The 26045-nt window shown below is 42.7% G+C and overlaps 1 protein-coding gene across 1 annotated transcript in view; it reads left to right on the forward strand.

Moving 5' to 3' along the window:
* LOC139392746 (netrin-4-like) overlaps nt 1-26045 on the forward strand; it is a 60813-nt gene that overhangs the window by 21707 nt on the left and 13061 nt on the right. The window contains exon 3 of the mRNA XM_071140965.1: nt 21622-21894. Coding sequence (XP_070997066.1) covers nt 21622-21894 — 273 coding nt within the window. The remainder of the gene's footprint in view (nt 1-21621; nt 21895-26045) is intronic.

Consider the following 26045-nt stretch of genomic DNA (forward strand, 5'->3'; position numbering starts at 1 on the left):
CTGATCCCTGATGTAGTGCATGTTGACTCTGTAATGACTCTTGTTGATCATCCCTGATGTAGTGCATGCTGACTCTAGTTGCTAATCTCTGATGTAGTGCATGTTGACTCTGTAATGACTCTAGTTGATCATCCCTGATGTAGTGCATGTTGACTCTAGTTGATGATCTCTGATGTAGTGCATGTTGACTCTGTAATGACTCTAGTTGATGATCCCTGATGTAGTGCATGTTGACTCTGTAATGACTCTAGTTGATGATCCCTGATGTAGTGCATGTTGACATGTAATGACTCTAGTTGATGATTCCTGATGTAGTGCATGTTGACTCTGTAATGACTCTAGTTGATGATCCCTGATGTAGTGCATGTTGACCCTGTAATGACTCTAGTTGATCATCCCTGATGTAGTGCATGTTGATGACTCTAGTTGTAATGATCTCTGATGTAGTGCATGTTGATCTCTGTAATGACTCTAGTTGATGATCCCTGAAGTAGATCCCTGATGTAGTGCATGTTGACTCTATGTTGCTGATCCCTGATGTAGTGCATGTTGACTCTGTAATGACTCTAGTTGATGATCCCTGATGTAGTGCATGTTGACTCTGTAATGATGATCCCTGATGTAGTGCATGTTGACTTTTTAATGATCCCTGATGTAGTGCATGTTGACTCTATAATGACTCTAGTTGATAATCTCTGATGTAGTGCATGTTGACTCTGTAATTACTCTAGTTGATGATCCCTGATGTAGTTCATGTTGACTCTGTAATGACTCTAGTTGATGATCCCTGATGTAGTGCATGTTAACTCTGTAATGACTCTAGTTGATGATCCCTGATCTAGTGCATGTTGACTCTGTAATGACTCTAGTTGATGATCTCAAATTTAGTGCATGTTGACTCTCTAGTGACTCTAGTTGATGATCCCTGATGTAGTGCATGTTGACCCTGTAATGACTCTAGTTGATCATCCCTGATGTAATGCATGTTGACTCTCGTACATGATGATCCCTGATGTAGTGCATGTTGACTCTAGTTTGATCTCTGTAATGACTCTTGTTGATGTTGATGATCTCTAGTTGATGATCCCTGATGTAGTGAATGTTTGACTCATATGTAGTGCATGTTGACTCTGTAATGACTCTAGTTGATGATCCCTGATGTAGTGCATGTTGACTCTAGTTGATCATCCCTGATGTAGTGCATGCTGACTCTAGTTGATGATCCCTGATGTAGTGCATGTTGACTCTGTAATGAATCTAGTTGATGATCCCTGATGTAGTGCATGTTGACTCTGTAATGACTCTAGTTGATGATCCCTGATGTAGTGCATGTTGACCCTGTAATGACTCTAGTTGATGATCCCTGATGTAGTGCATGTTGACTCTGTAATGACTCTTGTTAGTTGATGATCCCTGATGTAGTGCATGTTCACTCTAGTTGATGATCCCTGAATCTAATGTCGTGCATGTTGACTCTATTTGCTGATCCCTGATGTAGTTCATGTTGACTCTGTAATGACTCTTAGTTGATGATCCCTGAAGTAGTGCATGTTGACTCTAGTTGATGATCCCTGATGTAGTGCATGTTGACTCTGTAATGACTCTTGTTGATGATCCCATATGTAGTGCATGTTGACTCTGTAATGACTCTAGTTGATGATCCCTGATGTAGTGCATGTTGACCCTAAAATGACTCTAGTTGATCATCCCTGATGTAGTGCATGCTGACTCTAGTTGCTAATCTCTGATGTAGTGCATGTTGATTCTGTAATGACTCTAGTTGATGATCCCTGATGTAGTGCATGTTGACTCTGTAATGACTCTAGTTGATGATCCCTGATGTAGTGCATGTTGACTCTATAATGACTCTAGTTGATGATCTCTGATGTAGTGCATGTTGACTCTGTAATGACTCCAGTTGATGATCCCTGATGTAGTGCATGTTGACTCTATAATGACTCTAGTTGATGATCTCTGATGTAGTGCATGTTGACTCTATAATGACTCTAGTTGATGATCCCTGATGTAGTGCATGTTGACCCTGTAATGACTCTAGTTGATCATCCCTGATGTAGTGCATGTTGACTCTAGTTGATGATCTCTGATGTAGTGCATGTTGACTCTGTAATGACTCTAGTTTATGATCCCTGAAGTAGTGCATGTTGACTCTAGTTGATGATTCCTGATGTAGTGCATGTTGACTCTGTAATGACTCTAGTTGATGATCCCTGATGTAGTGCATGTTGACTCTGTAATGACTCTTGTTGATGATCCCTGATGTAGTGCATGTTGACTCTGTAATGACTCTAGTTTATGATCCCTGATGTAGTGCATGTTGACCCTGTAATGACTCTAGTTGATCATCCCTGATGTAGTGCATGTTGACTCTAGTTGATGATCTCTTCTGTAGTGCATGTTGACTCTGTAATGACTCTAGTTGATGATCCCTGAAGTAGTGCATGTTGACTCTAGTTGCTGATCCCTGATGTAGTGCATGTTGACTCTGTAATGACTCTAGTTGATGATCCCTGATGTAGTGCATGTTGACTCTGTAATGACTCTTGTTGATGATCCCTGATGTAGTGCATGTTGACTCTGTAATGACTCTAGTTGATGATCCCTGATGTAGTGCATGTTGACTCTGTAATGACTCTAGTTGATGATCTCTGATGTAGTTCATGTTGACTCTATAATGACTCTAGTTGATCATCCCTGATGTAGTGCATGTTGACCCTGTAATGACTCTAGTTGATCATCCCTGATGTAGTGCATGTTGACTCTAGTTGATAATCTCTGATGTAGTGCATGTTGACTCTGTAATTACTCTAGTTGATGATCCCTGATGTAGTTCATGTTGACTCTGTAATGACTCTAGTTGATGATCCCTGATGTAGTGCATGTTGACCCTCTAATGACTCTAGTTGATCATCCCTGATGTAGTGCATGTTGACTCTAGTTGATGATCTCTTATGTAGTGCATGTTGACTCTGTAATGACTCTAGTTGATGATCCCTGAAGTAGTGCATGTTGACTCTAGTTGCTGATCCCTGATGTAGTGCATGTTGACTCTGTAATGACTCTTGTTGTTGATCCCTGATGTAGTGCATGTTGACCCTAAAATGACTCTAGTTGATCATCCCTGATGTAGTGCATGCTGACTCTAGTTGCTAATCTCTGATGTAGTGCATGTTGATTCTGTAATGACTCTAGTTGATGATCCCTGATGTAGTGCATGTTGACTCTGTAATGACTCTAGTTGATGATCCCTGATGTAGTGCATGTTGACTCTATAATGACTCTAGTTGATGATCTCTGATGTAGTGCATGTTGACTCTGTAATGACTCCAGTTGATGATCCCTGATGTAGTGCATGTTGACTCTATAATGACTCTAGTTGATGATCCCTGATGTAGTGCATGTTGACCCTGTAATGACTCTAGTTGATCATCCCTGATGTAGTGCATGTTGACTCTAGTTGATGATCTCTGATGTAGTGCATGTTGACCCATTAATGACTCTAGTTTATGATCCCTGAAGTAGTGCATGTTGACTCTAGTTGATGATTCCTGATGTAGTGCATGTTGACTCTGTAATGACTTTAGTTGATGATCCCTGATGTAGTGCATGTTGACTCTGTAATGACTCTTGTTGATGATCCCTGATGTAGTGCATGTTGACTCTGTAATGACTCTAGTTGATGATCCCTGATGTAGTGCATGTTGACCCTGTAATGACTCTAGTTGATCATCCCTGATGTAGTGCATGTTGACTCTAGTTGATGATCTCTTCTGTAGTGCATGTTGACTCTGTAATGACTCTAGTTGATGATCCCTGAAGTAGTGCATGTTGACTCTAGTTGCTGATCCCTGATGTAGTGCATGTTGACTCTGTAATGACTCTAGTTGATGATCTCTGATGTAGTTCATGTTGACTCTATAATGACTCTAGTTGATCATCCCTGATGTAGTGCATGTTGACCCTGTAATTACTCTAGTTGATCATCCCTGATGTAGTGCATGTTGACTCTAGTTGATAATCTCTGATGTAGTGCATGTTGACTCTGTAATTACTCTAGTTGATGATCCCTGATGTAGTTCATGTTGACTCTGTAATGACACTAGTTGATGATCCCTGATGTAGTGCATGTTGACTCTAGTTGATGATCTCTTATGTAGTGCATGTTGACTCTGTAATGACTCTTGTTGTTGATCCCTGATGTAGTGCATGTTCACTCTAGTTGATGATCCCTGAAGTAGTGCATGTTGACTCTAGTTGCTGATCCCTGATGTAGTGCATGTTGACTCTGTAATGACTCTTGTTGATGATCCCTGAAGTAGTGCATGTTGACTCTAGTTGATGATCCCTGATGTAGTGCATGTTGACTCTGTAATGACTCTTGTTGATGATCCCTGATGTAGTGCATGTTGACTCTAGTTGATCATCTCTGATGTAGTGCATGTTGACTCTGTAATTACTCTAGTTGATTATCCCTGATGTAGTTCATGTTGACTCTGTAATGACTCTAGTTTATGATCCCTGAAGTAGTGCATGTTGACTCTAGTTGATGATTCCTGATGTAGTGCATGTTGACTCTGTAATGACTCTAGTTGATGATCCCTGATGTAGTGCATGTTGACTCTGTAATGACTCTTGTTGATGATCCCTGATGTAGTGCATGTTGACTCTGTAATGACTCTAGTTGATGATCCCTGATGTAGTGCATGTTGACCCTGTAATGACTCTAGTTGATCATCCCTGATGTAGTGCATGTTGACTCTAGTTGATGATCTCTTCTGTAGTGCATGTTGACTCTGTAATGACTCTAGTTGATGATCCCTGAAGTAGTGCATGTTGACTCTAGTTGCTGATCCCTGATGTAGTGCATGTTGACTCTGTAATGACTCTAGTTGATGATCCCTGATGTAGTGCATGTTGACTCTGTAATGACTCTTGTTGATGATCCCTGATGTAGTGCATGTTGACTCTGTAATGACTCTAGTTGATCATCCCTGATGTAGTGCATGTTGACCCTGTAATGACTCTAGTTGATCATCCCTGATGTAGTGCATGTTGACTCTAGTTGATAATCTCTGATGTAGTGCATGTTGACTCTGTAATTACTCTAGTTGATGATCCCTGATGTAGTTCATGTTGACTCTGTAATGACTCTAGTTGATGATCCCTGATGTAGTGCATGTTGACTCTGTAATGAATCTAGTTGATGATCCCTGATGTAGTGCATGTTGACTCTGTAATGACTCTAGTTGATGATCCCTGATGTAGTGCATGTTGACCCTGTAATGACTCTAGTTGATCATCCCTGATGTAGTGCATGTTGACCCTGTAATGACTCTAGTTGATGATCCCTGAAGTAGTGCATGTTGACTCTAGTTGCTGATCCCTGATGTAGTGCATGTTGACTCTGTAATGACTCTTGTTGTTGATCCCTGATGTAGTGCATGTTCACTCTAGTTGATGATCCCTGAAGTAGTGCATGTTGACTCTAGTTGCTGATCCCTGATGTAGTTCATGTTGACTCTGTAATGACTCTTGTTGATGATCCCTGAAGTAGTGCATGTTGACTCTAGTTGATGATCCCTGATGTAGTGCATGTTGACTCTGTAATGACTCTTGTTGATGATCCCATATGTAGTGCATGTTGACTCTGTAATGACTCTAGTTGATGATCCCTGATGTAGTGCATGTTGACCCTAAAATGACTCTAGTTGATCATCCCTGATGTAGTGCATGCTGACTCTAGTTGCTAATCTCTGATGTAGTGCATGTTGATTCTGTAATGACTCTAGTTGATGATCCCTGATGTAGTGCATGTTGACTCTGTAATGACTCTAGTTGATGATCCCTGATGTAGTGCATGTTGACTCTATAATGACTCTAGTTGATGATCTCTGATGTAGTGCATGTTGACTCTATAATGACTCTAGTTGATGATCCCTGATGTAGTGCATGTTGACCCTGTAATGACTCTAGTTGATCATCCCTGATGTAGTGCATGTTGACTCTAGTTGATGATCTCTGATGTAGTGCATGTTGACCCTGTAATGACTCTAGTTTATGATCCCTGAAGTAGTGCATGTTGACTCTAGTTGATGATTCCTGATGTAGTGCATGTTGACTCTGTAATGACTTTAGTTGATGATCCCTGATGTAGTGCATGTTGACTCTGTAATGACTCTTGTTGATGATCCCTGATGTAGTGCATGTTGACTCTGTAATGACTCTAGTTGATGATCCCTGATGTAGTGCATGTTGACTCTAGTTGATGATCTCTTCTGTAGTGCATGTTGACTCTGTAATGACTCTAGTTGAGGATCCCTGAAGTAGTGCATGTTGACTCTAGTTGCTGATCCCTGATGTAGTGCATGTTGACTCTGTAATGACTCTAGTTGATGATCTCTGATGTAGTTCATGTTGACTCTATAATGACTCTAGTTGATCATCCCTGATGTAGTGCATGTTGACCCTGTAATTACTCTAGTTGATCATCCCTGATGTAGTGCATGTTGACTCTAGTTGATAATCTCTGATGTAGTGCGTGTTGACTCTGTAATTACTCTAGTTGATGATCCCTGATGTAGTTCATGTTGACTCTGTAATGACACTAGTTGATGATCCCTGATGTAGTTCATGTTGACTCTGTAATGACACTAGTTGATGATCCCTGATGTAGTGCATGTTGACTCTAGTTGATGATCTCTTATGTAGTGCATGTTGACTCTGTAATGACTCTTGTTGTTGATCCCTGATGTAGTGCATGTTCACTCTAGTTGATGATCCCTGAAGTAGTGCATGTTGACTCTAGTTGCTGATCCCTGATGTAGTGCATGTTGACTCTGTAATGACTCTTGTTGATGATCCCTGAAGTAGTGCATGTTGACTCTAGTTGATGATCCCTGATGTAGTGCATGTTGACTCTGTAATGACTCTTGTTGATGATCCCTGATGTAGTGCATGTTGACTCTAGTTGATCATCTCTGATGTAGTGCATGTTGACTCTGTAATTACTCTAGTTGATTATCCCTGATGTAGTTCATGTTGACTCTGTAATGACTCTAGTTGATGATCCCTGATGTAGTGCATGTTGACTCTGTAATGACTCTAGTTGATGATCCCTGATCTAGTGCATGTTGACTCTGTAATGACTAGAGTTGATTATCTCAAATTTAGTGCATGTTGACTCTCTAGTGACTCTAGTTGATGATCTCTGATGTAGTGCATGTTGACCCTGTAATGACTCTAGTTGATCATCCCTGATGTAGTGCATGTTGACTCTAGTACATGATCTCTGATGTAGTGCATGTTGACTCTGTAATAACTCTAGTTGATGATCCCTGATGTAGTGCATGTTGACTCTATAATGAATCTAGTTGATGATCCCTGATGTAGTGCATGTTGACTCTGTAATGAATCTAGTTGATGATCCCTGATGTAGTGCATGTTGACTCTGTAATGAATCTAGTTGATGATCCCTGATGTAGTGCATGTTGACTCTGTAATGACTCTAGTTGATGATCCCTGATGTAGTGCATGTTGACCCTGTAATTACTCTAGTTGATCATCCCTGATGTAGTGCATGTTGACTCTAGTTGATAATCTCTGATGTAGTGCATGTTGACTCTGTAATTACTCTAGTTGATGATCCCTGATGTAGTTCATGTTGACTCTGTAATGACACTAGTTGATGATCCCTGATGTAGTGCATGTTGACTCTAGTTGATGATCTCTTATGTAGTGCATGTTGACTCTGTAATGCCTCTTGTTGTTGATCCCTGATGTAGTGCATGTTCACTCTAGTTGATGATCCCTGAAGTAGTGCATGTTGACTCTAGTTGCTGATCCCTGATGTAGTGCATGTTGACTCTGTAATGACTCTTGTTGATGATCCCTGAAGTAGTGCATGTTGACTCTAGTTGATGATCCCTGATGTAGTGCATGTTGACTCTGTAATGACTCTTGTTGATGATCCCTGATGTAGTGCATGTTGACTCTAGTTGATCATCTCTGATGTAGTGCATGTTGACTCTGTAATTACTCTAGTTGATTATCCCTGATGTAGTTCATGTTGACTCTGTAATGACTCTAGTTGATGATCCCTGATGTAGTGCATGTTGACTCTGTAATGACTCTAGTTGATGATCCCTGATCTAGTGCATGTTGACTCTGTAATGACTAGAGTTGATTATCTCAAATTTAGTGCATGTTGACTCTCTAGTGACTCTAGTTGATGATCCCTGATGTAGTGCATGTTGACCCTGTAATGACTCTAGTTGATCATCCCTGATGTAGTGCATGTTGACTCTAGTACATGATCTCTGATGTAGTGCATGTTGACTCTGTAATAACTCTAGTTGATGATCCCTGATGTAGTGCATGTTGACTCTATAATGAATCTAGTTGATGATCCCTGATGTAGTGCATGTTGACTCTGTAATGAATCTAGTTGATGATCCCTGATGTAGTGCATGTTGACTCTGTAATGAATCGAGTTGATGATCCCTGATGTAGTGCATGTTGACTCTGTAATGACTCTAGTTGATGATCCCTGATGTAGTGCATGTTCACCCTGTAATGACTCTAGTTGATCATCCCTGATGTAGTGCATGTTGACTCTAGTTGCTGATCCCTGATGTAGTGCATGTTGACTCTGTAATGACTCTTGTTGATGATCCCTGAAGTAGTGCATGTTGACTCTAGTTGATAATCCCTGATGTAGTGCATGTTGACTCTGTAATGACTCTTGTTGATGATCCCTGATGTAGTGCATGTTGACTCTAGTTGATCATCTCTGATGTAGTGCATGTTGACTCTGTAATTACTCTAGTTGATTATCCCTGATGTAGTTCATGTTGACTCTGTAATGACTCTAGTTGATGATCCCTGATGTAGTGCATGTTGACTCTGTTATGACTCTAGTTGATGATCCCTGATCTAGTGCATGTTGACTCTGTAATGACTAGAGTTGATTATCTCAAATTTAGTGCATGTTGACTCTCTAGTGACTCTAGTTGATGATCTCTGATGTAGTGCATGTTGACCCTGTAATGACTCTAGTTGATCATCCCTGATGTAGTGCATGTTGACTCTAGTACATGATCTCTGATATAGTGCATGTTGACTCTGTAATAACTCTAGTTGATGATCCCTGATGTAGTGCATGTTGACTCTATAATGAATCTAGTTGATGATCCCTGATGTAGTGCATGTTGACTCTGTAATGACTCTAGTTGATGATCCCTGATGTAGTGCATGTTGACCCTGTAATTACTCTAGTTGATCATCCCTGATGTAGTGCATGTTGACTCTAGTTGATAATCTCTGATGTAGTGCATGTTGACTCTGTAATTACTCTAGTTGATGATCCCTGATGTAGTTCATGTTGACTCTGTAATGACACTAGTTGATGATCCCTGATGTAGTGCATGTTGACTCTAGTTGATGATCTCTTATGTAGTGCATGTTGACTCTGTAATGACTCTTGTTGTTGATCCCTGATGTAGTGCATGTTCACTCTAGTTGATGATCCCTGAAGTAGTGCATGTTGACTCTAGTTGCTGATCCCTGATGTAGTGCATGTTGACTCTGTAATGACTCTTGTTGATGATCCCTGAAGTAGTGCATGTTGACTCTAGTTGATGATCCCTGATGTAGTGCATGTTGACTCTGTAATGACTCTTGTTGATGATCCCTGATGTAGTGCATGTTGACTCTAGTTGATCATCTCTGATGTAGTGCATGTTGACTCTGTAATTACTCTAGTTGATTATCCCTGATGTAGTTCATGTTGACTCTGTAATGACTCTAGTTGATGATCCCTGATGTAGTGCATGTTCACTCTAGTTGATGATCCCTGAAGTAGTGCATGTTGACTCTAGTTGCTGATCCCTGATGTAATGCATGTTGACCCTAAAATGACTCTAGTTGATCATCCCTGATGTAGTGCATGCTGACTCTAGTTGCTAATCTCTGATGTAGTGCATGTTGACTCTGTAATGACTCTAGTTGATCATCCCTGATGTAGTGCATGTTGACTCTAGTACATGATCTCTGATGTAGTGCATGTTGACTCTATAATGCATCTAGTTGATGATCCCTGATGTAGTGCATGTTGACTCTGTAATGACTCTAGTTGATGATCCCTGATGTAGTGCATGTTGACTCTGTAATGACTCTAGTTGATGATCCCTGATGTAGTACATGTTGACTCTGTAATGACTCTAGTTGATGATCCCTGATGTAGTGCATGTTGACCCTGTAATGACTCTAGTTGATCATCCCTGATGTAGTGCATGTTGACTCTAGTTGATGATCTCTTATGTAGTGCATGTTGACTCTGTAATAACTCTAGTTGATGATCCCTGAAGTAGTGCATGTTGACTCTACTTGCTGATCCCTGATGTAGTACATGTTGACTCTGTAATGACTCTTGTTGTTGATCCCTGATGTAGTGCATGTTCACTCTAGTTGATGATCCCTGAAGTAGTGCATGTTGACTCTATTTGCTGATCCCTGATGTAGTGCATGTTGACTCTGTAATGACTCTTGTTGATGATCCCTGAAGTAGTGCATGTTGACTCTAGTTGATGATCCCTGATGTAGTGCATGTTGACTCTGTAATGACTAGAGTTGATTATCTCAAATTTAGTGCATGTTGACTCTCTAGTGACTCTAGTTGATGATCCCTGATGTAGTGCATGTTGACCCTGTAATGACTCTAGTTGATCATCCCTGATGTAGTGCATGTTGACTCTAGTACATGATCTCTGATGTAGTGCATGTTGACTCTGTAATAACTCTAGTTGATGATCCCTGATGTAGTGCATGTTGACTCTATAATGAATCTAGTTGATGATCCCTGATGTAGTGCATGTTGACTCTGTAATGAATCTAGTTGATGATCCCTGATGTAGTGCATGTTGACTCTGTAATGAATCTAGTTGATGATCCCTGATGTAGTGCATGTTGACTCTGTAATGACTCTAGTTGATGATCCCTGATGTAGTGCATGTTGACCCTGTAATGACTCTAGTTGATCATCCCTGATGTAGTGCATGTTGACTCTAGTTGATGATCTCTTATGTAGTGCATGTTGACTCTGTAATGACTCTATTTGATGATCCCTGAAGTAGTGCATGTTGACTCTAGTTGCTGATCCCTGATGTAGTGCATGTTGACTCTGTAATGACTCTTGTTGTTGATCCCTGATGTAGTGCATGTTCACTCTAGTTGATGATCCCTGAAGTAGTGCATGTTGACTCTAGTTGCTGATCCCTGATGTAATGCATGTTGACCCTAAAATGACTCTAGTTGATCATCCCTGATGTAGTGCATGCTGACTCTAGTTGCTAATCTCTGATGTAGTGCATGTTGACTCTGTAATGACTCTAGTTGATCATCCCTGATGTAGTGCATGTTGACTCTAGTACATGATCTCTGATGTAGTGCATGTTGACTCTGTAATGACTCTAGTTGATGATCCCTGATGTAGTGCATGTTGACTCTATAATGAATCTAGTTGATGATCCCTGATGTAGTGCATGTTGACTCTGTAATGACTCTAGTTGATGATCCCTGATGTAGTACATGTTGACTCCATAATGACTCTAGTTGATGATCCCTGATGTAGTGCATGTTGACCCTGTAATGACTCTAGTTGATCATCCCTGATGTAGTGCATGTTGACTCTAGTTGATGATCTCTTATGTAGTGCATGTTGACTCTGTAATGACTCTAGTTGATGATCCCTGAAGTAGTGCATGTTGACTCTACTTGCTGATCCCTGATGTAGTACATGTTGACTCTGTAATGACTCTTGTTGTTGATCCCTGATGTAGTGCATGTTCACTCTAGTTGATGATCCCTGAAGTAGTGCATGTTGACTCTATTTGCTGATCCCTGATGTAGTGCATGTTGACTCTGTAATGACTCTTGTTGATGATCCCTGAAGTAGTGCATGTTGACTCTAGTTGATGATCCCTGATGTAGTGCATGTTGACTCTGTAATGACTCTTGTTGATGATCCCATATGTAGTGCATGTTGACTCTGTAATGACTCTAGTTGATGATCCCTGATGTAGTGCATGTTGACCCTAAAATGACTCTAGTTGATCATCCCTGATGTAGTGCATGCTGACTCTAGTTGCTAATCTCTGATGTAGTGCATGTTGACTCTGTAATGACTCCAGTTGATGATCCCTGATGTAGTGCATGTTGACTCTATAATGACTCTAGTTGATGATCTCTGATGTAGTGCATGTTGACTCTATAATGACTCTAGTTGATGATCCCTGATGTAGTGCATGTTGACCCTGTAATGACTCTAGTTGATCATCCCTGATGTAGTGCATGTTGACTCTAGTTGATGATCTCTGATGTAGTGCATGTTGACTCTGTAATGACTCTAGTTTATGATCCCTGAAGTAGTGCATGTTGACTCTAGTTGATGATTCCTGATGCAGTGCATGTTGACTCTGTAATGACTCTAGTTGATGATCACTGATGTAGTGCATGTTGACTCTGTAATGACTCTTGTTGATGATCCCTGATGTAGTGCATGTTGACTCTGTAATGACTCTAGTTGATGATCCCTGATGTAGTGCATGTTGACCCTGTAATGACTCTAGTTGATCATCCCTGATGTAGTGCATGTTGACTCTAGTTGATGATCTCTTATGTAGTGCATGTTGACTCTGTAATGACTCTAGTTGATGATCCCTGATGTAGTGCATATTGACTCTGTAATGACTCTTGTTGATGATCCCTGATGTAGTCCATGTTGACTCTGTAATGACTCTAGTTGATGATCCCTGAAGTAGTGCATGTTGACTCTAGTTGCTGATCCCTGATGTAGTGCATGTTGACTCTGTAATGACTCTTGTTGTTGATCCCTGATGTAGTGCATGTTCACTCTAGTTGATGATCCCTGAAGTAGTGCATGTTGACTCTATTTGCTGATCCCTGATGTAGTGCATGTTGACTCTGTAATGACTCTTGTTGATGATCCCATATGTAGTGCATGTTGACTCTGTAATGACTCTAGTTGATGATCCCTGATGTAGTGCATGTTGACCCTAAAATGACTCTAGTTGATCATCCCTGATGTAGTGCATGCTGACCGTGTAATGACTCTAGTTGATCATCCCTGATGTAGTGCATGTTGACTCTAGTTGATGATCTCTTATGTAGTGCATGTTGACTCTGTAATGACTCTAGTTGATGATCCCTGAAGTAGTGCATGTTGACTCTAGTTGCTGATCCCTGATGTAGTGCATGTTGACTCTGTAATGACTCTTGTTGTTGATCCCTGATGTAGTGCATGTTCACTCTAGTTGATGATCCCTGAAGTAGTGCATGTTGACTCTATTTGCTGATCCCTGATGTAGTGCATGTTGACTCTGTAATGACTCTTGTTGATGATCCCTGAAGTAGTGCATGTTGACTCTAGTTGATGATCCCTGATGTAGTGCATGTTGACTCTGTAATGACTCTTGTTGATGATCCCATATGTAGTGCATGTTGACTCTGTAATGACTCTAGTTGATGATCCCTGATGTAGTGCATGTTGACCCTAAAATGACTCTAGTTGATCATCCCTGATGTAGTGCATGCTGACTCTAGTTGCTAATCTCTGATGTAGTGCATGTTGATTCTGTAATGACTCTAGTTGATGATCCCTGATGTAGTGCATGTTGACTCTGTAATGACTCTAGTTGATGATCCCTGATGTAGTGCATGTTGACTCTATAATGACTCTAGTTGATGATCTCTGATGTAGTGCATGTTGACTCTGTAATGACTCCAGTTGATGATCCCTGATGTAGTGCATGTTGACTCTATAATGACTCTAGTTGATGATCTCTGATGTAGTGCATGTTGACTCTGTAATGACTCTAGTTTATGATCCCTGAAGTAGTGCATGTTGACTCTAGTTGATGATTCCTGATGTAGTGCATGTTGACTCTGTAATGACTCTAGTTGATGATCCCTGATGTAGTGCATGTTGACTCTGTAATGGCTCTTGTTGATGATCCCTGATGTAGTGCATGTTGACTCTGTAATGACTCTAGTTGATGATCCCTGATGTAGTGCATGTTGACTCTAGTTGATGATCTCTTATGTAGTGCATGTTGACTCTGTAATGACTCTAGTTGATGATCCCTAAAGTAGTGCATGTTGACTCTAGTTGCTGATCCCTGATGTAGTGCATGATGACTCTGTAATGACTCTAGTTGATGATCCCTGATGTAGTGCATGTTGACTCTGTAATGACTCTTGTTGATGATCCCTGATGTAGTGCATGTTGACTCTGTAATGACTCTAGTTGATGATCCCTGATGTAGTTCATGTTGACTCTGTAATGACTCTAGTTGATGATCTCTGATATAGTGCATGTTGACTCTATAATGACTCTAGTTGATCATCCCTGATGTAGTGCATGTTGACCCTTTCATGACTCTAGTTGATCATCCCTGATGTAGTGCATGTTGACTCTAGTTGATAATCTCTGATGTAGTGCATGTTGACTCTGTAATTACTCTAGTTGATGATCCCTGATGTAGTTCATGTTGACTCTGTAATGACTCTAGTTGATGATCCCTGATGTAGTGTATGTTGACTCTGTAATGACTCTAGTTGATGATCCCTGATCTAGTGCATGTTGACTCTGTAATGACTCTAGTTGATGATCTCAAATTTAGTGCATGTTGACTCTCTAGTGACTCTAGTTGATGATCCCTGATGTAGTGCATGTTGACCCTGTAATGACTCTAGTTGATCACCCCTGATGTAGCGCATGTTGACTCTAGTACATGATCTCTGATGTAGTGCATGTTGACTCTGTAATGACTCTAGTTGATGATCCCTGATGTAGTGCATGTTGACTCTATAATGAATCTAGTTGATGATCCCTGATGTAGTGCATGTTGACTCTGTAATGAATCTAGTTGATGATCCCTGATGTAGTGCATGTTGACTCTGTAATGAATCTAGTTGATGATCCCTGATGTAGTGCATGTTGACTCTGTAATGACTCTAGTTGATGATCCCTGATGTAGTGCATGTTGACCCTGTAATGACTCTAGTTGATCATCCCTGATGTAGTGCATGTTGACTCTAGTTGATGATCTCTTATTTAGTGCATGTTGACTCTGTAATGACTCTAGTTGATGATCCCTGAAGTAGTGGATGTTGACTCTAGTTGCTGATCCCTGATGTAGTGCATGTTGACTCTGTAATAACTCTTGTTGTTGATCCCTGATGTAGTGCATGTTGACTCTAGTTGCTGATCCCTGATGTACTGCATGTTGACCCTAAAATGACTCTAGTTGATCATCCCTGATGTAGTGCATGCTGACTCTAGTTGCTAATCTCTGATGTAGTGCATGTTGACTCTGTAATGACTCTAGTTGATGATCCCTGATGTAGTGCATGTTGACTCTGTAATGACTCTAGTTGATGATTCCTGATCTAGTGCATGTTGACTCTGTAATGACTCTTGTTGATGATCCCTGATGTATTACATGTTGACTCTGTAATGATTCTAGTTGATGATCCCTGATGTAGTACATGTTGACTCTAGTTGATGATCTCTGATGTAGTTTATGTTGACTCTGTAATGACTCTAGTTGATGATCCCTGATGTAGTGCATGTTGACCCTGTAATGACTCTAGTTGATCATCCCTGATGTAGTGCATGTTGACTCTAGTTGATGATCTCTGATGTAGTACATGTTGACTCTGTAATGACTCTAGTTGATGATCCCTGATGTATTGCATGTTGACTCTATAATGAATCTAGTTGATGATCCCTGATGTAGTGCATGTTGACCCTATAATGACTCTAGTTGATGATCCCTGATGTAGTGCATGTTGACTCTGTAATGACTCTAGTTGATGATCCCTGATGTAGTGCATGTTGACTCTGTAATGCCTCTAGTTGATGGTCCCTGATGTAGTGCATGTTGACTCTGTAATGACTCTAGTTGATGATCCCTGATGTAGTGCATGTTGACTCTGTAATGATTCTAGTTGATGATCCCTGATGTAGTGCATGTTGACTCTGTAATGACTCTAGTTGATGATCCCTGATGTAGTGCATGTTGACTCTGTAATGACTCTAGTTGATGATCCCTGATGTAGTGCATGTTGACCCTGTAATGACTCTAGTTGATCATCCCTGATGTAGTGCATGTTGACTCTAGTTGCTGATCTCTGATGTAGTGCATGTTGACTCTGTAATGACTCTAGTTGATGATCCCTGATGTAGTGCATGTTGACTCTGTAATGAATCTAGTTGATGATCCCTGATGTAGTGCATGTTGACTCTGTAATGACTCTAGTTGATGGTCCCTGATGTAGTGCATGTTGACTCTGTAATGACTCTAGTTGATGATCCCTGATGTAGTGCATGTTGACCCTGTAATGACTCTAGTTGATCATCCCTGATGTAGTGCATGTTGACTCTAGTTGATGATCTCTGATGTAGTGCATGTTGACTCTGTAATGACTCTAGTTGAGGATCCCTGATGTATTGCATGTTGACTCTATAATGAATCTAGTTGATGATCCCTGATGTAGTGCATGTTGACTCTGTAATGAATCTAGTTGATGATCCCTGATGTAGTGCATGTTGACTTTGTAATGACTCTAGTTGATGGTCCCTGATGTAGTGCATGTTGACTCTGTAATGACTCTAGTTGATGATCCCTGATGTAGTGCATGTTGACTCTGTAATGATTCTAGTTGATGATCCCTGATGTAGTGCATGTTGACTCTGTAATGCCTCTAGTTGATGGTCCCTGATGTAGTGCATGTTGACTCTGTAATGACTCTAGTTGACTATCCCTGATGTAGTGCATGTTGACTCTATAATGATTCTAGTTGATGATCCCTGATGTAGTGCATGTTGACTCTAGTTGCGGATCTCTGATGTAGTGCATGTTGACTCTGTAATGACTCTAGTTGATGGTCCCTGATGTAGTGCATGTTGACTCTGTAATGACTCTAGTTGATGATCCCTGATGTAGTGCATGTTGACTCTGTAATGATTCTAGTTGATGATCCCTGATGTAGTGCATGTTGACTCTGTAATGGTGTTGCTCCACAGGCTTTTCCCTGGTAGTATTGCCTACATGTTATTCTGTCATCTTTTATGATCCGCTGTATCGTACATCCAAAAGCAGTCTTCCCCTGTGAGTGGTGTGTGTGTGTGTGTGTGTCCATGCAAGTGTGAGCATGTGAAAGTGTGTATGTGTTTATTTGAGGGACCCAGCTAATATAAGATACTTGAGTCATGTTGTGATGTGCGTGCAATGCATGTGTGTGTGTGAATGCTTTTGTGTTTTTGTGTGTGAGGGAAGCGAGACACTGTGATAGTAGCATGACCTTTACCCTCTAACCCCTGTCTGTTGACCCTGAGGTCAGGGGAGGGGTCCAGACTCCAGTGTCCTTTCAGCTCCTCAAAACAGAGCCTGCTAGACTAAACCATCCTCCACTCTCTCTATCACTATGGCTACTATATTTATCTTGTGATGTTCATCATTAACTTAAATCATAATGCTGACATAATGCTGACAGCTCAATTGTCTGTGGCCTGTCTGAGGTGATGACAGCAAGGCATGTACAGAACTGTGTGTGTACTTTACCATGGGAGCTGAGAGTTGTGCTCCGTGTGTTTATGTCCATACAGAGGGCAAGGTGCACACGCGAATAGGCCTACCCTGTCAGGCTTTCACCTACTAGCTCAATATGTCAAGTGCATCTCTGTGTGACTGTGTGTTTGTGTCTGTGTGACTGTGTGTTTGTGTCTGTGTGACTGTGTGTTTGTGTCTGTGTGACTGTGTGTTTGTGACTGTGTGTTTGTGTCTGTGTGACTGTGTGTTTGTGTCTGTGTGACTGTGTGTTTGTGTCTGTGTGACTGTGTGTTTGTGTCTGTGTGACTGTGTGTTTGTGTCTGTGTGACTGTATGTCTGTGTGACTGTGTGTTTACGTATTGAATGTTTGAGCTTAACTGGAGTGACAGTTATGTGTCGAGAAGGGGACTGTGTGTATGTGTTTGTGTGTATATACACCCGTGTGTGTGTTTAGTCAGTGTTAAGTGTTTGGGCTCCTGCAATCAGATAAGTGTTTAGCTGTGATGGATAGCAAGAAGGAGGAGGAGGTGTGTCTTAGCTTGGAGCGATACTGTGAGGGAGCAGGTATTCCCAGCTTTCCCCCTCCTTTATCTGATGAACATTAAAAAGCATGTCATCTCTTGTGCTGAGAGCTGAACATGTTCATCTGAATGGGGGAAAACCTGGGAGGCTTGTTCAGGTACTAACTGAAGAGGTTGTTGGAGAGCTCAGGGCTACTTGTGTTATTTATGAGGTCAGCTGGGCTGGAAGAATGTGTGTTTAGGTGTTATAGAGACTGTGATCTTCTTAGGGAGGGAGCCGTCCAACCAGAGCCCCACACACACCTCTCTCTCTCTGTCTGTCAGGGAGGAAGTGCCCTTTGCCCTGGAAGTTGGTCCTGCAGGCGAGACAGCCCACCCCCCTTCTCTCGCGATCTCTCTCTCTCTCTCGCTCTCTCCCTCCATCAATGCCCATTGTTCCTGTTTACCAGAATACAGTCCACAGCGCTTTGATGGAATTAGGGCTGTTAAAGCCAGACTTACACTGTTTTTCAGATTGTAACAGGAAGAAGATTATGAGCGTAGAAATGCCACATGCTCCCCCTAACTAAGGTTTCTGTGGGACTGCTCTCTCTGTTTCTATAGTTTGACAGAGAGAGCATACCCAGACAATGACTTGACATTTCGTATGCACGAAAAACTTGAATGAGATTCTTAATTTGTTTGTTTGTATGTGTGTTAGAGTTTGCATTCGTTGTGTGGGTTGCATGAAGTCTGTGTCCACTGCCTGCAGCTGGAGCATACAGAAGGCCTCTTGTGGAATCTTTGCAGGGTTTGGGAATGTTGATTGGGTAAGTGTGTGTGTAGTTGGGAATGTTCATTGGATGTTGTGTGTGGAGTTTGGGATTGTCCATTGGGGATGTGTTTGTGTGTGGGGTGTGTGTGTGTGGGACAGTGTTGCTGCGGTGTCGCCGGGCTATCGCAGAGCCTTTGTCCAGGGCTAAGTTATGTGGGGCTGCATCTCTCGCCCGCTCTTTGTCTCGTCCTCCTCTCCCGCGGACTGGCGCCCCTTGCCCCATTTGTTGTGTTCCCTTAATTGCGAACACAATGCCGTGACTCTGTGACCTATTCCAACAACAGGGAACTTAATAGTGCTCCTCCCATCACACCCCAGGCCAGCCATACAGCCAATGGGGACACAGCATGGGCTCGACTCACACAGTCAACCCCCCAATGGTATCTATGTCAGGGATACTTCTCTGTATACATCAATGATGTCGCTCTTGCTGCTGGTGATTCTTTGATCCACCTCTACGCAGACGACATCATTCTGTATACCTCTGGCCCTTCTTTGGACACTGTGTTAACTAACCTCCAGATGAGCTTCAATGCCATACAACTCTCCTTCCGTGGCCTCCAACTGCTAGTAAAACTAAATGCATTCTCTTCAACCGATCGATGCCCGCACCTGCCCGCCCGTCCAGCATCACTACTCTGGACGGTTCTGACTTAGAATATGTGGACAACTACAAATACCTAGGTGTCTGGCTAGACTTTAAACTCTCCTTCCAGACTCACATTAAACATCTCCAATCCAAAATTAAATCTAGAATTGGCTTCCTATTTTGCAACAAAGCATCCTTCACTCATGCTGCCAAACATACCCTTGTAAAACTGACCATCCTACCGATCCTCGACTTCGGCGATGTCATTTACAAAATAGCCTCCAACACTCTACTCAACAAATTGGATGCAGTCTATCACAGTGCCATCCGTTTTGTCACCAAAGCCCCATATACTACCCACCACTGCGACCTGTATGCTCTCGTTGGCTGGCCCTCGCTTCATATTCATCGCCAAACCCACTGGCTCCAGGTCATCTACAAGTCTCTGGTAGGTAAAGCCCCGCCTTATCTCAGCTCACTGGTCACCATAGCAGCACCCACCCGTAGCACGCACTCCATTAGGTATATCTCACTGGTTACCCCCAAAGCCAATTCTTTCTTTGGCCGCCTCTCCTTCCAGTTCTCTGCTGCCAATGACTGGAACGAACTGCAAAAATCACTAAAGCTGGACTCTTATCTCCCTCACTAGCTTTAAGCACCAGCTGTCAGGGCATCTCACAGATCACTGCAGACATAGCTCGTCTGTAAATAGCCCATCCAATCTACCTCATCCCCATACTGTATTTCTTTATTTACCTTGCTCCTTTGCACCCCAGAATCTCTACTTGCACATTCATCTTCTGTACATTCTACCATTCCAGTGTTTAATTGCTATATTGTAATTACTTTGCCACCATGGCCTATTTATTGCCTTACCTCTCTTATCCTGCCTCCTTTGCACATGCTGTATATAGATTTTTGCACTGTATTATTGATTGTATGTTTTGTTTATTCCATGTGTAACTCTGTGTTGTTGTATGTGTCGAACTGCTTTGCTTTATCTTGACCAGGTCGCAGTTGCAAATGAGAACTTGTTCTCAATTAGCCTACCTGGTTAAATAAAGGTGAAATAAAAACATTAAAAAATACATACTCTCCTCCAATAACACTCCCTCCCAGCATCACACACTTCCCTCAATGACAACTAACTCCCCTTAAACAAACACACTTCTGCCCCAGTGATATCTGTCAGAAACACACTTCTGCCCCAGGGATATCTGTGGCAGAAACACACTTCTGCCCCAGTGATATCTGTGGCAGAAACACACTTCTGCCCCAGTGATATCTGTCAGAAACACACTTCTGCCCCAGTGATATCTGTGGCAGAAACACACTTCTGCCCCAGGGATATCTGTGGCAGAAACACACTTCTGCCCCAGTGATATCTGTGGCAGAAACACACTTCTGCCCCAGTGATATCTGTGGCAGAAACACACTTCTTCCCCAGTGATATCTGTGGCAGAAACACACTTCTGCCCCAGTGATATCTGTGGCAGAAACACACTTCTGCCCCAGGGATATCTGTCAGAAACACACTTCTGCCCCAGTGATATCTGTGGCAGAAACACACTTCTTCCCCAGTGATATCTGTGGCAGAAACACACTTCTTCCCCAGGGATATCTGTGGCAGAAACACACTTCTTCCCCAGTGATATCTGTGGCAGAAACACACTTCTTCCCCAGTGATATCTGTGGCAGAAACACACTTCTGCCCCAGTGATATCTGTGGCAGAAACACACTTCTGCCCCAGGGATATCTGTGGCAGAAACACACAGCCCTCTCAGGAACATAATTCACCCTCAACAACAGCAGCAGTGTAAGCAGGTTGCCATAGGAGCAGTCACCAGGGTGATGGCAGTTGTGCTTGGGCTGGAGGGTAATATGGAGGGATCATCAATTTAGGGATGCACGACTCAGAGAGGGAGAAAGAAGGAGAGACAGAGAGAGAGGTGCAGAAAAGAAGCTGCGTTGTCACCAAGTCTTGCATAATAACATAGTGCCACTAACTCGTATCATTTTGACTGACTGTTGGATTGGTTGATTGACAGGTGATCTACCGTGCCCTCCCCCAATGGGAATCTCTTGACCCGTATGGGGTGGCAGGCCAGGAGCAGCTGAGGGTGACCAACGTGCGCATACGTCTGCTGGAGCGCCAATCCTGTCCCTGCCAAGCCAAAGATCCCACCGTTGGAGCCCCGCTCACCCAGCACTTCGCCATTTATGACCTTATTGTGAAGGGCAGCTGCTTCTGCAACGGGCACGCCGAGCAGTGTGTCCCTGCGCCCGGCTACCGCCCTGTCAGGGACAGAACTAACCACGTGGTGAGTGTGTATGTGTGTGTGTGTGTGTGTGTGTGTCTGTGTTTCTGTCTGCATATCTGACTGTCTGTGTGCATGCATGCGTTTTGTGTATCAGTCATTAGCATAGTGATGAGGGATATCACCTTTCTCTGTCCCACTTCCTGTGCTGGGCTTGCTCTGTCTGGGTAGATAAAAAGCTGCCTTTCCTGTGATCCAGATTACAAAGGAAATGTTGATATGGATTCAGAACTGGGCTAATGATGGTGTGGAAGTCTCAAAAAGTGTGTGCTGATAAAGGTGTGAATGGACATGACTGATTCACAGTGTGTAGATGGACATTAGAGATGCAGCGAGCGTTTCCAGACTGTCTGTGGAACGTCTATCTCTGCCGTCTCCACAAGCAGTTCCGCCCGACGCCTTTTGAAGCAGAGCGCCTATTCTATTGCAATCAGCAGGCCCAGAGAGCAGGGAAAGTGAGTGTGATGAGTGTGACAACAGAACCTTTACACTGGAGACACAGACACAAAGACAGACACAGAGACTGTCTGACTGTGGGTAACTATAACTTTGTGTATGAGTGTTAAGCCCACAATAGCAGTGTCTGTGGCTGTATTACAGTATCTAGGAGCTTGTATGGTTGCAGCCGGTCAGTCTGTCTCTTCTGTGTGAGCCCACTGTAATCAGAGGTGTCTGTCTGTCATCCTCCCCCATAATATCTATCTTATCTAGTAACCCAGTGGGCTACACCTAGTTAACTTAGTTTGGACTTGACTCTATCTAGGCTACAAAAGCATCCTCAGAATGTGTTTTAAGCTTTTAAATGTTGATATTCTAAACATTAGGATATATCACAATACAACATGACCTAACGTTGTAGGAACGTCGGTGTGTCGTGTGATATGAGGGAGAGTTGGGTAAACAAGCATTGAGACGTGGGACGGTAAGAGGTTATATAAGTACTTTCTCTCTTTCTCTTTCCCTCTCTCTCTCTCTCTCTCTCTCTCTCTCTCTCTCTCTCTCTCTCTCTGTTTCTGTCAGCAGTTTGTTTTCTGTCTCTGTTTCGACCCAGGACGGTCATATCTACCAAACCCAAACAACCAGATCATGGCAAGACAGTGAGGAGAGATTAGAAGCCTGTAAACACACTCAAACAAGACGGGAGGGTGTGAGTTTGTGTACATGTTTTCCTCCCTAATCAGAACCAGAATGTCCTAACAAGGTAGGAAAACAAGAAACTTTTTGAAAAGTCAGGACTTTGTTCATGTTCTGAATTTCTTCAATTGCTATTTTAGGCTTAACGGTTAGGTTTAGTGTTTGGGGCTAAGGTCAGGGTTACGGTTAGGTTAGGAGTTAGGGTTAGGGTTTGAGGTTTAGGTTAGGTTAAGGGAAAATAGGATTTTGAATGGGAATATATTTTTACTCCCCAAAAGTCCTGAAAATTCAGAGTACCCCTCGCCATGGCACATGGAACGGGGCGGGTCGGTTGTGGGTGGGGTCAGGCCTGAACCTGCCCCGCCCACCACATGTTTTCATTGGTTGAGGCGCATTCTCATTCCACCACGCTCTGCTTGGTGATATGTCAGCACATACAGTATCAGTCAAAAGTTTGGAAACACCTACTCATTCAAGTGTTTTTCTTCATTTGTACTATTTTCTACATTGTAGAATAGTAGTGAAGACATCAAAACTATGAAATACACATATGGAATCATGTAATAACCAAAAGTGTTAAACAAATCAAATATATATTTTATATTTGAGATTGTTCAAAGTAGCCACCCGTTGCCTTGATGACAGCTTTGCACACTCTTGGGATAACGCTCTCGGTAGCCGATGTGAACAAAACCTTTAAACAGGTCAACATTTACAAAGCCGCTGGAAAATACGGATTACCAGGACGCGTACTCAAAGCATGCGCAGAACAACTGTCAAGTGTCTTCACTGACATTTTCAACCTCTCCCTGACCGAGTCTGTAATACCGACATGTTTCAAGCAGACCACCATAGTGCCTGTGCCCAAGGAAGCGAAGGTAACCTGCCTAAATGATTACCGCTCCGTGGCACTCACGTCGATAGCAATGAAGTGCTTTGAAAGGATGTTCATGGCTCACATCAACAGCATCCTCCCGGACATCCTAGACCCACTCCAATTCACATCCCGCCCCAACAGATCTACAGATGATGCAATCGCACTCCACACTGCCCTTTCTCACCTGGACAAAAGGAACATCAATGTGAGAATTCTGTTCATTGACTACAGCTCAGAGTTCAACACCATAGTGCTCACAAAGCTCATCACTAAGTTAAGGACTCTGGGACAAAACACCTCCCTCTGCAACTGGATCCTGGACTTCCTGACGGGCCGCCCTCAGGTGGTAAGAGTAGGCAACAATACGTCTGCCACGCTGACCCGTAACACTGAGGCCCCTCAGGGGTGTGTACTTAGTCCCCTCCTGTATTCCCTGTTCACCCACGACTGCGTGGCCAAACATGACTCCAGCACCATCATTAAGTTTGCTGACGACACAGCAGTGGTAGGCCTGCTCACCGACAATGATGAGACGGCCTATAGGTAGGAGGTCAGAGAACTGGCAGTGTGGTGCCAGGACAACAACCTCTCTCTCAATGTGAGCAAGACAAAGGAGCTGATCGTGGACTACAGGAAAAGGCTGGCCGAACACGCCCCCATTAACATCGATACAGGTGTAGTGGAGTGGGCCGAGAGTTTCAAGTTCCTTGGTGTCCACATCACCAACAAACTATCATGGTCTTAACCTACCAAGACAGTCGTGAAGAGGGCACGACAAAACCTTTTCCCCCTCAGGAGACTGAAAAGATTTGGCATGGGTCCCCAGATCCTCAAAAGGTTCTACAGCTGCACCATCGAGTGCATCCTGAACAGTTGCATCACCGCCTGGTATGGCAACTGCTCGGCATCTGACCGTAAGGCACTACATAGGGTCGTGCAAACGGCCCAGTACATCACTAGGGCCAAGCTTCCTGCCATCCAAGAAGGAGGTGTCAGAGGAAAGCCCATAAAGTTGTCAGAGACTCCAGTCATAGACTGTTTTCTCTGCTATTCACGGCAAGTGGTACCGGAGCGCCAAGCCTAGGACCAAAAGGCTCCTTAACAGCTTCTACGCCCAAGCCATAAGACTGCTGAACAATTAATAAAATGGCCAACAGACAATTTACATTGACCCCCACCCTTCCCTTTTGTACACTTTGTACACTGCTACTCGCTGTTTATTATCTATGTATAGTCACTTCAATCCCACCGACATGCACAAATTACCTCAACTAACCTGCACACTGACTTGGTACCGGTGCCCCCTGTATATAGCCTCGTTACTGTTATTCTTATTGTGTTACTTTTTATTTTAGTCTACTTGGTAAATATATTCTTAACTCTTTTTGAACTGCACTGTTGGTTAAGGGCTTGTAAGTAAGCATTTCACGGTAAAGTCTACACTTGTTTTATTTGGCGCATGTGACAAATAAAGTTTGATTTGATTCTCTCAACCAGCTTCATGAGGTAGTCACCTGGAATGCATTTCAATTAACAGGTGTGCCTCGATAACAGTTACAAATTGATTTCCTTCTTAATACATTTGAGCCAATCAGTTGTGTTGTGACAAGGGGTGGTATAGGGGGTGATAGCCCGATTTGGTAAAAAACCAAGTCCATATTATGGCAAGCACAGCTCAAAACAGCAAAGAGAAACAACATTAAGAAATGAAGGTCAGTCAATCCAGAAAATGTCAAGAACTTTTAAAGTTTCTTCAAGTGCAGTCGCAAAAACCATCAAGTGCTATGGGGAAACTGTCCCCCATTGAGGACCGCCACAGGAAAGGAAGACCCGGAGTTACCTCTGCTGCAGAGGATAAGTTAATTAAGAGTTAACTTTTTTATTTATTTATTTTTTTACATTTTACCCCTTTTTCTCCCCAATTTCGTGGTATCCAATTGTTGTAGTAGCTACTATCTTGTCTCATTGCTACAACTCCAGTACGGGCTCGGGAGAGACGAAGGTTGAATGTCATGCGTCCTCCGATACACAACCCAACCAGCTGTACTGCTTCTTAACACAGCGCGCGTCCAACCCGGAAGCCAGCCGCACCAATGTGTCGGAGGCTACACCCTGCATTCGGCAACCTTGGCTAGCGCGCACT

This window comes from Oncorhynchus clarkii, chromosome 33, assembly GCF_045791955.1.
Source record: "Oncorhynchus clarkii lewisi isolate Uvic-CL-2024 chromosome 33, UVic_Ocla_1.0, whole genome shotgun sequence".
NCBI classification, from domain to species: domain Eukaryota; kingdom Metazoa; phylum Chordata; class Actinopteri; order Salmoniformes; family Salmonidae; genus Oncorhynchus; species Oncorhynchus clarkii.